The sequence below is a fragment of the Pongo pygmaeus genome, chromosome 23, assembly GCF_028885625.2.
Source record: "Pongo pygmaeus isolate AG05252 chromosome 23, NHGRI_mPonPyg2-v2.0_pri, whole genome shotgun sequence".
NCBI lineage: Eukaryota > Metazoa > Chordata > Mammalia > Primates > Hominidae > Pongo > Pongo pygmaeus.
Window position 1 is genome coordinate 40,398,170 of NC_085931.1, and position 14,662 is coordinate 40,412,831.

The 14,662-nt window shown below is 46.9% G+C and overlaps 1 protein-coding gene across 5 annotated transcripts in view; it reads right to left on the reverse strand.

The window, feature by feature from the left end:
* Positions 1-6,855: 6,855 nt before the first annotated feature.
* THOC5 (THO complex subunit 5) overlaps positions 6,856-14,662 on the reverse strand; it is a 49,529-nt gene continuing 41,722 nt past the window's right edge. For all 5 annotated transcript variants that reach the window (XM_054470239.2, XM_054470237.2, XM_054470240.2 and 2 more), the window contains 3 exons: positions 10,317-10,432; positions 9,421-9,611; positions 6,856-7,047 (listed from right to left, as the gene is read on the reverse strand). In XM_054470239.2, the coding sequence (XP_054326214.2) occupies positions 6,984-7,047; positions 9,421-9,611; positions 10,317-10,432 (371 nt within the window). In that variant the 3' untranslated portion in view covers positions 6,856-6,983. The remainder of the gene's footprint in view (positions 7,048-9,420; positions 9,612-10,316; positions 10,433-14,662) is intronic.

Sequence of the window (14,662 nt, forward strand, 5' to 3'; positions counted from 1 at the left end):
CAGTGAGCCAAGGTCACGCCATTACACTCCAGCCTGGACAACAAGAGCGAAACTCTGTCTCAAAAAAAAAAAAAAAAAAAAATACAGTCTGGGCACAGTGGCTCATGCCTGTAATCTCAGCACTTTGGGAGGCCAAGGCGGGCGGATCACGAGGTCAAGACCATCCTGGCCAACATGGGGAAACCTCATCTCTACTAAAAATACAAAAATTAGCTGGGTGTGGTGGCACGTGCCTGTAATCCCAGCTACTCAGGGGGCTGAGGCAGGAGAATCGCTTGAACCCAGGAGATGGAGGTTGCAGTGAGCCGAGATTGTGCCACTGCACAATCCAGCCTGGCGACAGTGGGAGACCCCATCTAAAAAAAATAAATAAATAAATAGCAAGCAAAAATTAGACAGGCATGATGGGGTGAGTACTTCTAGTCCCAGTTACTCTGGAGGCTGAAGCAGTAGAATTGCTTGAACCTGGGAGGCAGAGGTGGCAGTGAGCCAAGACTGCACCACTGCACTCCAGCTTGGGCAACAGAGTGAGACTCTATCTCAAAAAAAAAAAAAAGAAAATCGGCTGGGCATGGTGGCTCACGCCTGTAATCCCAGCACTTTGGGAGGCTGAGGCAGGCGGATCACGAGGTCAGGAGATCGAGACCATCCTGGCTAACACGGTGAAACCCCGTCTCTATTGAAAATACAAAAAATTAGCCGGGCGGGGTGGCGGGCACCTGTAGTCCCAGCTACTGGAGAGGCTGAGGCAGGAGAATGGAGTGAACCCGGGAGGCGGAGCATGCAGTGAGCCGAGATAGCGCCACTGCAGTACAGCCTGGGTGAAAGAGCGAGACTCCATCTCAAAAAAACAAAAAAAAACAAAAAAAAAGGAAAGAAAATCAATTAATGTAATACACTACCTTATAGAATGAAGGGGAGCTGGGCATGATGACTCACACCTGTATTTCCAGGTACATGGGAGGCTGAGGTGGGAGAACTTCTTGAGCCCTGGAGTTCAAGGCTGCAGTGAGCTCTGATTGCACCACTGCACTCCAGCCTGGGTGACAGAGCAAAACCCTGTATCTAAAACAAAAAACACAAAACCAATGGTGAAAGGCTGAAAGCTACTTCCCTAAGATCAGGAACAAGACAGAGATGCCCACTTTCACAGTTGTATTCAACACAGTACTGGCAGTCCTAGCCAGAGAAATTAGGCAAGAAAAAGAAAAGGCATCCAAATTGGAAAGGAAGAAATAGAACTATCTCTATTTGCAGATGACATTATCACATATGTAGAAAATCCCAAACAATCCACAGTAAACCCTTTTATTTATTTATTTATTTATTTATTTAGAGACCAAGGTCTCACTTTGTCCCCAAGACTGGAGTGCACCTGTGTGATCATAGCTCACTGTAGCCTCCAACTTCTGGGCTCATGTGATCCTCCTGCCTTTGCCTCCTGAGTAGCTGGGGCTACAATTATGCGCCACCACATCTGGCTAATTTTTAAATCTTATTTTTGTATAGACAGGGCTTCACTATATTGCCCAGACTGGCAGAAAAGTTTTTTTTAATTACTAGAGTTAATAAATGAATTCAGTAAAGCAGCAGGGGACAAAGTCAACACACAAAGAACAATTGTATGTCTACTCACCAACGATGAACAATCAGAAAAAGAAATTAAGAAAACAATTCTATTTATAATAGTATCAAAAATAATAAAATACCTAGGGATAAATTTAACCAAGGAGGCAAAAGGCTTATACACTAAGTTTCATTTAAATAGGACAGTGAATGTAAAAGTGTGATTAGCACAGGGCCTGACCCAAAATAGATGCTTAATGCCTATTCTCATCAGAGACACTGCTGAACGCCATAGAAAGGACAGAGTTGGCTACACCGAGAGGGACGAAGTTCCTTTGGAAGTCTGGCAGCCCTGCTCCTTCCTAGGGATAGGGTTTTGCTTAGCTTTGCGGAGTGATCAGCAAGAACACCCTTAAGTTTATGAAAAGGGTCTGTGGAGTTATTTGCAGAGAAAATAGTAAGGGGTAAGCTGGGAAGAAAATAAGGGAGAAACTAGAAGATACCAATAAATCAGGAATGTGGATGGCAGCTTTAAAAAGGCAAGGAACAGGCCTGACATGGTGGGTTCATGCCTATAATCCTAGCACTTTGGGAGGCCGAGGTGGGAAGATTGCTTGAGGCCAGGAGTTCAAGACTAGCCTGGGCAACATAGCAAGACCTTGTCTCTACAAAAGAAAAAAAAAATCTTTTAAAAAAATTGTAAAGGAAAAAAAAAAAAGGCAAGGAACACAGGCTGAGTCCCAGGTACAAGAGAGCGACAGATGGGCTGCGGTCTGTGATATGCCCCAGAGTAAAATCTGCCAAAAGTCCGTGGACAATTCCAGCTGAGGAGGAAGCTTCTAGGTCCTCCCAAGCCAGTCCCTTTCCCCCTAATCTGCCCACCCTTGGCATGAATGGCTAAGTAGCTCATAGGGGAGGGATTGACCTGGGCTTTTTGCTTTTTTAAAATCCTCCTTAAAGCCAAGGGATTCTTTTGTTCAGTCTGCTTCTCTGGAAAGGGAAAATCTCTTCTGGAGGGTGACAGGCTCTGATATCCCCTGTCTAAGAAGAAAAGCCTCTTCCCAGCCCTCACAAGCCCTCTTTGAAATCTTGTCCCGGCTTCTGGAGATGAGCTTTTGTGCTGAGTCAGTTTGGCTGCCTTCCAGCCAAGAACAGAGAAGTGTAGGCTGCAATGCAGGGGCCATTGAACTATTTTTAAAAGGCTCTATTTCAATCTTATTCAGCACAGGCGGTGAGACACAAGGCCTGAAGGTGGACAGACCAGGGGGACAAAGTCCCAGGCAAGTAGGTCAGGGAAGAGACAAGATCTCGCTATGTGGAGAGAAAGAAGCACTTCGCTGGGCGCGGTGGCTCACGCCTGTAATCCCAGCACTTTGGGAGGCCGAAGCGGGCAGATCACAAGGTCAGGAGATCGAGACCATCCTGGCTAACATGGTGAAACCCCGTCTCTACTAAAAATATAAAAAATTAGCCGGGCATGGTGGTGGGCGCCTGTAATCCCAGCTACTCAGAAGGCTGAGGCAGGAGAACTGCGTGAACCCGGGAGGTGGAGGCTGCAGTGAGCCGAGATCATGCCGCAGCACTCCAGCCTGGGCAACAGAGCGAGACTCCGTCTCAAAAAAAAAAAAAGCACCCAGATGCTCATGCTGCTACCCAAGTGCAGAAGACAGGAGAAGACAGAGCGCTGCCCAGAGAATTTGGCCCTGTAGAGTCACCAAGAAAAATAAAGGGAAGGGAAGGGCAGAAAGTACAGTGCCTTCCATAAAGAGACCAGGGCAGCCTATACCCGGCGATCCTTGTTAAAAATACACTTCCTGGCTGGGCGTGGTGGCACACACCTGTAATCCCAGCACTTTGGGAGGCCAAGGTGGGTGGATCACCTGAGGTCAGGAGTTTGAGACCAGCCTGGCCAACACAGTGAAACCCCGTCTCTACTAAAAATACAAAATTAGCCGCACGCTTGTAATCCCAGCTCTTGGGAGGCTGAGGCAGGAGAATCACTTGAACCCAGGAGGTGGAGGTTGCAGTGAGCTGAGATCGTGCCATTGCACTCTAGCCTGGGCGACAGAGCAAGGCTCAAAAAATAAAAATAAAAAAATACACTTCCTTGGTGCATCTCAGGTCAATTGAGTCAGAATATTTGGAACGGGACTTGGGTGTGTTTCTAATCAGGTGCCAGGATGGGTGACTCCCACACAGGCTGAAGTTCGAGGACCTCTGAGCTACAGAGTACCTGCCTTTGCAATTCAAAGGACTGATGGGGACTGAGGGTAGCGGTGGTGATTTAACAGCCACCAAAGTTACCATTCTCTTCTCCTTGCTAGGCTCAGGTTTCTTTTCTTTTTCCGAATGGGGACTCACTATATTACCCAGGCTGGTCTTGAACTCCTGGGCTCAAGCAATCCTCCTGCCTCAGCCTTCTGAATGGCTTGGATTATAGGCATGAGCCACCACGCCCAGCAAGGATCAGGTTTTCATCCGTAAAATGAATGGCCCTGCTATGGGTAGGAATTTTATTACTTAGCTCTTCCTCTGAAAATCCTTATCCCTGGGATACTCAGTGATTGGCAGAGAGACCTGGAGGAATAGCTTTTATACTGGAGGTCTGCATTATCCAAGGAAAATCAGTAAAAGTCCACTTAGGGGGAATATGCTTATGATGGGAACCAAGCTTAATAGCATGTTGTGGGGGGATAAAGTTTCATCAGGACAATCACAAAAAATAAAATGTGTTTCCTCTTGGAGTTAGCAAACTATATCTGCAACTACGTAATAATTCTCAAATATTTTTACATTTCTACATCTTTTTTTTTTTTCCAAGACGGAGTCTTGCTCTGTTGTCCAGGCTGGAGCGCAGTGGCATGATCTCGGCTCAGTGCAACCTCCGCCTCGGGGATTCAAGCAATTCTCCTGCCTCAGCCTCCCGAGTAGCTAGGATTACAGGCACGCACCACCATGCTCAGCTAATTTTTGTATTTTTAGTAGAGATGGGGTTTCACCATGTTGGCCAGGCTGGTCTTGAACTCCTGATCTCAGGTGATCCGCCCACCAGCCTCCCAAAGTGCTGATATTAAAGGCGTAAGCCACTGCGCCCAGCCCATCTTATTTTTTAAAATGAAGAATGGAGTACTGATGGTGGGGTCAAGATACACTTTTTGACAAAACTGTCCAAGAATAGTCTATGCCATACTTTACTTTGACTTGCAGGAGTATTACAAAGGAGGTAATTTTATGAACATTTTAAAGGTTGTTACCTATCTTCCCAAGACTTCTCTTAATCAAATCATTATATTTTGAGGCACTTTAGTCATTACCTTAAAGACTCTACTCAGGTTGGGCGTGGTGACTCATGCCTATAATCCTAGCACTTTGGGAGGCCGAGGTGAGAGGATCATTTCAGCCCAGGAGTTTGAGACCAGCCTGGGAAAAATAGTGGGATCCCGCCTCTACAAAAAATTTAAAAATTAGCCAGAAATGGTGGCACATACCTGTGGTCCCAGCTACTTGGGAGGCTGAGGCAGGAGGATCACTTGAACCCAGGAGAGGTTGAGGCTGCAGTGAGCTATGTTCGTGCCACTGTACTCCAGCCTGGACAACAGAGCAAGACCCTGTCTCAATAAAAAAAAAAAAATATTCTCCTCAAATGTTACCTGGTCTCACTCTACCATTGTCTCACTGTACTGTATCTCTGTATGTGATTGATTCTCCAACACCACTCTCGCCATCTCCATGAAATCCTGTAAGACTTAGAATTACTCTCTGTGAAGTACAGTTGATCTCTGAACAACAGTTTGGACTCTGTGGGTCTATTATATGCAGATTTCTTTTTTTTACATTTTTTAGAGATAGGGTCTCACATTGTTTCCCAGGCTGGAGTACAGTACAGGCACAATGAATAGCTCACTGCTACCTTGAACTCCTGGACTCGAGTCATCTGCCCACCTCAGCCTTCTGAGTAACTGGGACTATTGGTGCATACCACCACACCTGGCTAATTTTTAAATTTTTTTGTAGATACAGGGTCTCTCACTACGTTGCCCAGGCTGGACCTGAACTCCTGGCCTCAACGGATCTTCCCGCCTTAGCTTCCCGAAGTACCAGGATTACAGTCATGAGTCCCTGCACAGATTTGTTCAATAAAAATAACAGTGGTGCTTGCCTCCCCCTCCACCTCCCCCACTTTTTCTGCCTCTGCCATCCTTGAGACACCAAGACCAACCCCTCCTCTTCCTTAGACTATTCAACCCTGAGACAGTATGTGAAGACCTTTATGGTGATCCACTTCTACTTAATAGTAGATATATATTTTCTTCCTTATGGCTTTCTTATTTATTTATTTTTGAGACGGAGTCTCACTCTCGCCCAAGCTGGAGCGCAGGAGCATGATCTTGGCTTACTGCAACCTCTGCCTCACGGGTTCAAGTAATTCTGCCTCAGCCTCCTGAGTAGCTGGGACTACAGGCATGCACCACCACACTTGGCTAATTTCCATGTTTTTAGTAGAGACAGGGTTTCACCATGTTGGCCAGGCTGGTCTGAAACTCCTGACCTCAAGTGATCCACCCGCCTTGGCCTCCCGAAGTGCTGGGATTACAGACGTGAGCCACTGCACCCAGGCCCCCTTGTGACTTTCCTTATAACATTTTCTTTTCTCTAGTTTACTGTATTGTAAGAATACAGTGTATAAGATACAAAATATATACTGAAAATATGTACTGACTGTTAGCAGTAAGTAACTACTAATAGCATACTACTGGTCAACAGCAGGCTATTAGTTAAGTTTTTAGGGAGTCAAAAGTTATACACGGATTTTTCAACTGTGCAGGGGCAGGGGGTGTTGGTGCCCCTAACCCCTGAGTTGTTCAAGGATCAACTGAGTTTGTCTTCTGTTTACACTGCACTGTCAGACATTTATAACATCCAACGATCAGAGACAATTTGTCCATCGGCAACCCTGACAGGACTAATGGGAAGAGCGGGTGGGGAGGGAAGAGCTTTTGCTTTTTGTGCTCTGCTGCCTTTGGCTTCTCCTACCACCTCTTAACAGCAGGAACTTGGGATAATAAATACAAGATCATGAGGACCTCACCCCGCCAAAGCAGAAATAGGGTGTGCGTAGACAACAGGTAAGCATCTCTCTGCAGACTGGAATCTTTTTCCACTCTGCTTTTCTTGGCTGCTGAGAAAAAGTCTCTCTACAAATGCTTTTTCACACTGTGTCAACAGCTCCCATCTGCCCTTCCAGACTGCAAAGCCACCCCGCCAGGAACCACAGACAAAGGCCGCTGGTCAGGTGACGCTTTTTAATCGGCTGGTGTCTTTGGAGAATATCAAGAGTCACATGTGGGCCAGAGCAGAAAGAAGAAGCCCAGTGCTCAGGGTGAGGCCTTGGGGGAAACAACGGGCTGGGCGGGAGGTCAGCGATGGCTGAAGAATCCCTGAGGATGGTTGTATTTAAACGGCTTCATCCTGCTGGGACCCCTAGAGAAATAGGAGAATGGAGTAGTTAATAACACACCTTCTAGGCTGATAAAATAAATTATGGTTCATTCACACAAGGGAAAAAAAAAGAGGCAGAGTTACATGACAAAGAATGTTGTTGAGAAAAGCATACGGCAGAACAACATATAAGGTGCGATACTATTTTTGTAAAAATGTCTTTTCGTGCTTGCAAATGAGTGAACACAAACTTGGAAAGGCCCTCAGTGACAGTGGCACTTCGGGGACATAGCTTTGGGCACCTTCACTTTTTAGGATTGTTCCTTTTCTTATTTTTTGAGACAGAGTCTCTGTGTCGCCCAGGCTGGAGTGCAGTGGCGCGATCTCGGCTCACTGCAACCCCTGCTTCCCGGGTTCAAAGGATTTTTGTACCTCAGCCTCCCAAGTAGCTGGGATTACAGGCATGCACCACCACGCCTGGGTTTAGGTTGAGGTTTAGTTTAGGTTTTGCCATGTTGGCCAGGCTGGTGGAACTCCTGGCCTCAGGTCTCTTGCTGCCCATGCCAGCACTCTGCATCCTGGCCGGAGAGCCTTGCCTCTCACATCTACCGGCCATAGAGTTAACTGGATCTGAGTCACGAAGGAGCACCTTCCCAGAATGCTGACAGAGGAGCTCAGCCTGGAGACACAACAAAGCCCTTCAAGAATGGGGTCCTTTGGCCGGGAGGTGGAAGTTGCAGTGAGCCGAGATTGTGCTACTACACTCCAGCCTGGGAGACAGAATGAGACTCCGTCTCAAAAAAAAAAAAAGAAAAAAGAAAAAGAAATGGGTCCTTTGGGAACCACTGGAGAAGAGGAAATCAATGCTGGCCATGTGAGAGTTCCCACCCTGGCAATGTGCTAGAGTGGGCTGGGCAGGTGGGAAGAGCTGAGGTCTTACACAAGCCCTCTCGGGAGAGCAAGTCCTAGAAGGTGCCAGCATCTGGCCACCAGCTCCACCTCCCAGCAGCCACTCAGAGCTGGAACTGGTTATTATGAGACAACACAATGAACCAGGCCAGTGGAGGTGTCAGATGAGGTGAAAGGATGCTGGGACTGCTTCTAGGGGCTGGAACTGGCTGTCTGAGAACAAGGTGAGGGAGAGGTAAGTCACTGTTTAGACTGACAGGGAACAGAGAACAAGGTGAGGGAGAGGTAAGGCACTGCTTAGACTGACAGGGAACAGAGAACAAGGTGAGGGAGAGGTAAGGCACTGTTTGACAGGGAACAAGGAGGGACGTTCTGATTAGAAACAGATGATCACTCCTCTTCCTTCCCAAACACTGCTCCTCCCCAACCTCACTCAGAAGGGAAGGGACGCCTGAGCAGTGAAATCTACAGTTTTGAAACTGACTCTTAAAAGAACATGAGTTAGAGGCTGAAAGGGAAATAAAGGATCCAAAACGGAAGAGAAAGGAAAAGTAGTTGGAAGTGCCATGAGCCCAGACACTCTTGAGTACCAAGCTGTCAGGAACTGCTGGCATTTTCCGAGTCCCAGTCCTGTGCCAGGACTTTATATGAATTACTTCTGCTTCATCATGAGCTAGAAGGTATTACTTTCACCACTTCTGTCTTTAGAAAATGGGGGTCGGGCACAATGGCTCACGCCTGTAATCCCAGAACTTTGGGAGGCTGAGGCAAGCTGATCACTTGAGCCTAGGAGTTTGAGACCAGCCTGGCTAATATGGTGAAACCCCATCTCTACAAAAAAATTTAAAAATTAGTTGCATGTGGCGGTGCATGCCTGTGGTCCCAGCTACTAGGGAGGCTGAGGTAGATGGACTGTTTGAGCCCCAGAGGTCAAGACTGCAAGGCTACAGTGGGCTATGATCATGCTGCTGCACTCCAGTCTGGGCGAGAGAATAAGACCGTGTCTCAAAGAAAAGGAAAGAAAAAAAAAAAAGCTGGGGGAGGGCTCAGAGCTAAGCAGAAGTGACTCTTCTAAGGTCAGCGGCAAAACAGAGATCTGCACTCCTATCTGTCTTACTTTGAAGCTGGTTCCTTGTGTGCCACCTGACTGCCTAAGCTGTGATTCTCACTGACAGGACAGTACCCTAGAAAGACCACAGCAGACTCCCTGGGGACAGGCGAGGATGCACACAGTTTAAAAAGCTTATTTGGACAGTAAAAAGCAAACAAACTCTATTGTTTTCCACAGAAAGTATAGAAAATAAAGTTCAGCCAAATCCTCTTGGCTCAGACCTGGCACTAACACCTTCAGGAGGTGTTAGTGAAAAACAGGTGGACCAGAGTGATAGGCACGGGCTGCAGGGGAAGTTTCAGGAAGGAAGAAGCAAGCTCTCCCCAGAAAATCTGGCTCTGATCTCTGCCCCACATCACCGTGAGAAGTCACCAGAGCCCCAGCCCTCCCCTCACCTGAAGAGCCGCAGACACATCTTCTCCTGGGGAAATTCCTTGGGCCCCTCCACACTGTCGTCATGGCTCTCGGTCTCCAGGTAAACATCCAGCAGCACACACAGCCGCTGCAGCTGGTTGGTCAACAGCTGGTGGCTGGGCCAAGGGCCACACAGCTCCTTGTAGCACACATTGACTTCGCCCTCCATGGCCTGTGTGATGGGAAAGCCAGGATCTCAGCACTACCTTCCTGCGTGTGGGGGACCACGCTGGCTGGGCTTCCATCCCTGGATGGGCTCGAGCACTGATGCCTCTGCAGGGGCTGGGCCAGAGGCTAGGCCATCAGATCAAGCTAGACTGGCTTGTCCTCAGGCCCCCTCATCAAGACAATGAGGTCCTCCTGATTCTGACCCATAGCTTTCCCTGCCTCATATGCCCACAGCCAGGAAAACGGAGGTGTGCAGGGAAGGAGTCTCAAAATAAGACCTAAGTCAGAAGATGTTGGTTAAAAATGTGTTCCGTGGCACATTTGATTTAGTAGCAGCAATGCTGATTAACAGCTGCAATGCTGATTAACAGTTGCAGTGATGTCATTCCTCATGTCATTCCAGTGCTTCTATAATGCTTCAGAGCTTATTCACATTTTTTATAGGAGCCCAAGCCAATAACCTTTCAAGGTAGGTATTTCTCCTTACTCTCTAAGTGGGGAAACCTGTGGACCCCAAGGAAGGCAAGTAGGTCTGGGCTCTTTCCCCTATTACACCACACAAGCTCCAGCAAATTCTACAAATCCTGGCACAACCTTCTGTTCTGGGAATTAAGGCAGTGCCCAAGCCCTCAGCTGCAGTGGGTTCTGCCACGGCCACCTCCCCCGGGAGCTCTGCCTGCTCCTCCTGTCATCCCCAGCTGGGTCTTACCCGAATGTTGTCATCGTTGCTGTTGGTTTTCTCCCCTTTCCAGTTCAAACAAAGCTGGAAAATAGGTGGGATGGAGGAGTAGCCAGGGTTCAACACCACAGCGGCCTGCAGTTTGGCTGGGAAGAGAGGAGAGAGGGGAAATGCTCAGTTCTAAGACCCAGCTTGCCAGCCATGGCAGCCTCCCCACTGCACCCCTGAGGCTAGCTCAGATGTCTCCTATTAATCTGAATGCTGCAGAGTATGTTCTGGTACCAACTGTTCCAGAATGTCCTAAGTGGAATTGCCAGCTTGCAGAATGTGAGGTCCTATAATTGGTCTCTCCAAGGACTTTGACATATTTACTGTGCCACAAAGCTGCGGACTCCCCAGAGTCTGGTCCACCTTGGCTCTCTCCATGAGTTCTATTTGCTACTTTGATAGAAGTGTAATAGTGATTTCTTTATTTGCCAGCAAGCTAAGGTTTTCTCCATGTGAAAGCTTACTAATTTTTCAACAATATTGTGTATCAACTGTCACATCAAATATATTTTCTATATTTTCTTCATTTGATTTTTACATACTTTGTTACATAAAATTCTTTACACTAGCCAACATGTAGAGAGTCCTTACTGTATCCCAGGCACTGTGCTAAACCCTCTAGACACATTTTATTTCATCCTAACAATAATTCTATGAGTTAGGTACTATTATCCTCATCCTCATTTTACACAAAAAGAAACAGGCTCTGACAGAAACTTCCCTACCATCAAATAGTTGGAAAGTAGCAGTGCTGAGTTTAGCCAGAACTGGCTGATATCAAAGCTGTGTTCATAATCATTAAACAAAATATTTGTGTTTTTGAACATACTCATTTGTTCTCTGGTGAAAGCCTTTGCCTTTTTCAACAGGAAGACATTTATCTTCTCAAGTGGGATAGGTATGCCATTCCTTTTTAGTTATTTTTGGGGGGGAGACTTTAACTCTCTGACCACTAGTTATTCAAATAACAGAGGAGAGGAGAGGAGAGGAGAGGTTAACATAATTCTTCCCTATCAGTCAGAACATTAATTAAAAGTTGTGGCTGGCGCGGTGGCTCACGCCTGTAATCCCAGCACTTTGGGAGGCCGAGGCTGGCGGATCACAAGATCAGGAGATCGAGACCACCCTAGCTAACACGGTGAAACCCCGTCTCTACTAAAAATACAAAAAAGTAGCTGGGCATGGTGGCGGGCGACTGTAGTCCCAGCTATTCAGGAGGCTGAGGCAGGAGAATCGCTTGAATCCAGGAGGTGGAGCTTGCAGTGAGCGGAGATCGTGCCACTGCACTCCAGCCTGGGTGACAGAGCAAGACTCTGTCTCAAAAAAAAAAATAAGGTTGCTTTACCTCCCCCTGTCCCCCAAAAAGTGCGTTCTGGACTGGGCATGGTGGGTCACGCCTATAATCCCAGCACTTTGGGAGGCAGAAGTGGGTGGATCACTTGAGGTCAGGAACAGCCCAGCCAACATAGTGAAATCCCATCTCTAGTAAAAATACAAAAATTAGCCAGGCCTAGTGGGACATGCTTGTAATCCCAGCTGCTTAGGAGGCCAAGGCGGGAGGGTCACTTGGACCTGGTAAGGTGGAGGTTGCAGTGAGCTGAGATCATGCCACTGTACTCCAGCCTACGCAACAAAGCATGACTCCGTCTCAAAATAAATAAATAAAAAGTGCTTTCTGGCCAGGCATTGTGGTTCACGCCTGTAATCCCAGCACAATGGCAGGCTGAGGCAGAAGGATGGTTTGAAGCCAGAAGTTTAAGACCAGCCTGGTCAACATAGCAAGACCTCATCCCTATAAACAATTAAATAAATAAAAAATAAAAATAAAATAAAAAGTATTTTCTTTCTCTGCTGCTGTATTGCTTCTGTCCTAACAATCAGCATAAATTTCTGGATTTATCTCTGTTCATCAGTTTTTTTTTTTTTTTTTTTTTGAGACAGTCTCACTCTTGTTACCAAGGCTGGAGTGCAATGGCCTGATCTCAGCTCACTGCAACCTCCGCCTCTCAAGTTCAAGCGATTCTCCTGCCTCAGCCTCCCAAGTAGCTGGAATTACAGGCATGCGCCACCGCTCCCGGCTAATTTTTGTATTTTTAGTAGAGATGGGGTTTCACCATCTTGGCCAGGCTGGTCTTGAACTCCTGACCTCATGATCCACCCCCCTCCACCTAAAAGTGCTGGGATTACAGGCGTGTGCCACCACGCCCAGGCTGTTCACCAATTTTTAAATTCACACTACAGAAAGTTTCCAAATGGATCTGCTGTAAAATGACTGAAGAATTTTTTTTTTTTTTTTTTTTTTTGAGACGGAGACTCGCACTGTCGCCCAGGCTGGAGTGCAGTGGCGCCATCTCAGCTCACTGCAAGCTCCGCCTCCCAGGTTCACGCCATTCTCCTGCCTCAGCCTCTCGAGTAGCTGGGACTACAGGCGCCCGCCACCAGGCCCAGCTAATTTTTTGTATTTTTAGTAGAGACGGGGTTTCACCATGTTAGCCAGGATGGTCTCCATCTCCTGACCTCGTGATCTGCCCGCCTCAGCTTCCCAAAGTGCTGGGATTACAGCCCTGAGCCACCACGCCCGACCATGACTGAAGAATTATATTTGCAATTGTTGCCCACTTATTCGTCTAAATTTTGCTTTTCAATTTCACAATGCACTCAAATGAAAAAAAATATATATATGTTTTTTGAGACGGAGTCTTGCTCTGTCGCCCAGGCTGGAGTGCAGTGGCTCGATCTTGGCTCACTGCAAGCTCCGCCTTCCGGATTCACGCCATTCTCCTGCCTCAGCCTCCCGAGTAGCTGGAACTACAGGCGCCCGCCACCATGCCTGGCTAACTTTTTGTATTTTTTGGTAGAGACGGGGTTTCACCATATTAGCCAGGTTGATCTCGATCTCCTGACCTCGTGATCTGCCCGCCTCGGCCTCCCAAAGTGCTGGGATTACAGGCGTGTACCACCACACCTGGCCTCAAATGAAAATTTTAATGATCACATTCATTCCATGTATGAATCTAGAATACTTATGGTCTTTCCAAGCTTTCATCAGCTCAGCCAGAAAGCAGAAGTGATCTCTTCTAATGAGGTCCCCTCTTTTGGGCTTGTAAATTTCTTGGACTGAATATTTTGTGACCTTTCAAAACAGTACCAGCACACCTCATTTTATTGTGCTTCACTTTATCATGCTTTTTACAAACTGAAGGTTAAGTGGCAACTCTGCCTTGAACGAGTCTAATGGCACCATTTTCTCAACAGTATGTGCTCCCTTCATGTCTCTGTCACATTTTGGTAATTCTTGCAATATTTCAAATTTTTTCATTATCATTGTAGCTGTTTGGGTGATTCCATGATCAGTGATCTTCGATGTTACCATTGTAATTGTTTAGGGGCGCCATGAACTGCAATATAGAAGATGGCAAACTTCGGCCGGGTGCGGTGGCTCAAGCCTGTAATCCCAGCACTTTGGGAGGCCGAGGCGGGTAGATCACTTGAGGTCAGGAGTTCAACACCAGCCTGTCCAACATGGTGAAACCCTGCCTCTACTAAAAATACGAAAAATTAGCTGGACGTGGTGGTATGCACCTGTAGTTCCTGCTACTAGGGAGGCTGAGGCAAGAGAATTGCTTGAACCCAGGAGACAGAAGTTGCAGTGAGCCAAGATTGCGGTGCTGCACTCCGGCCTGGGTGACAGAGACTCCGTCTTAAAAAAATTTTTAAAAAGATGGCAAACTTCACTGATAAATGCTGTGTGTGTTCTTACTGACCAAGAAGAAGATCTGTCTCTTTCTCCTTAGGCTTCCCTATTCCCTGAGACACAATATTGAAATTAGGACAATTAATAACCCTACAACAGCCTGGAAGTGTTCAAATGAAAGGAAGAGTTGTACATCTTTCACTTTAAATCAGAAGCTAGAAATGATTACACTCAGGGAGGAAGACATGTTGAAAACCGAGATGGGCCAAATGCTAAGTCCCTTGAAGCCAAAGGGCCAAGTAGAAAGAAATTAAAAGTGCTTGAAGGAAATTAAAAGTGGCACTCTAGTAAATACATGAATGATAAGAAAGCAAAACAGCCACTGATATGGAGAAAGTTTTAGTGGTCTGAATAGAAGATCAAACCAGCCACAACATTCCCTTAAGCCCAAAGCCTAAACCAGAGCAAGGCCCTAACTCTCTTCAATTCTATGAAGGCTGAGAGATGTGAGGGAAGCTGTGGAACAAAAGTCTGAAGCTAGCAGAGGTTGGTTCATGAGGTGTAAGGAAAGAAGTCATCTCCATGACATAAAATTGCAAGGCAAAGCAGCAACTGCTGATATAGAAGCTACAGC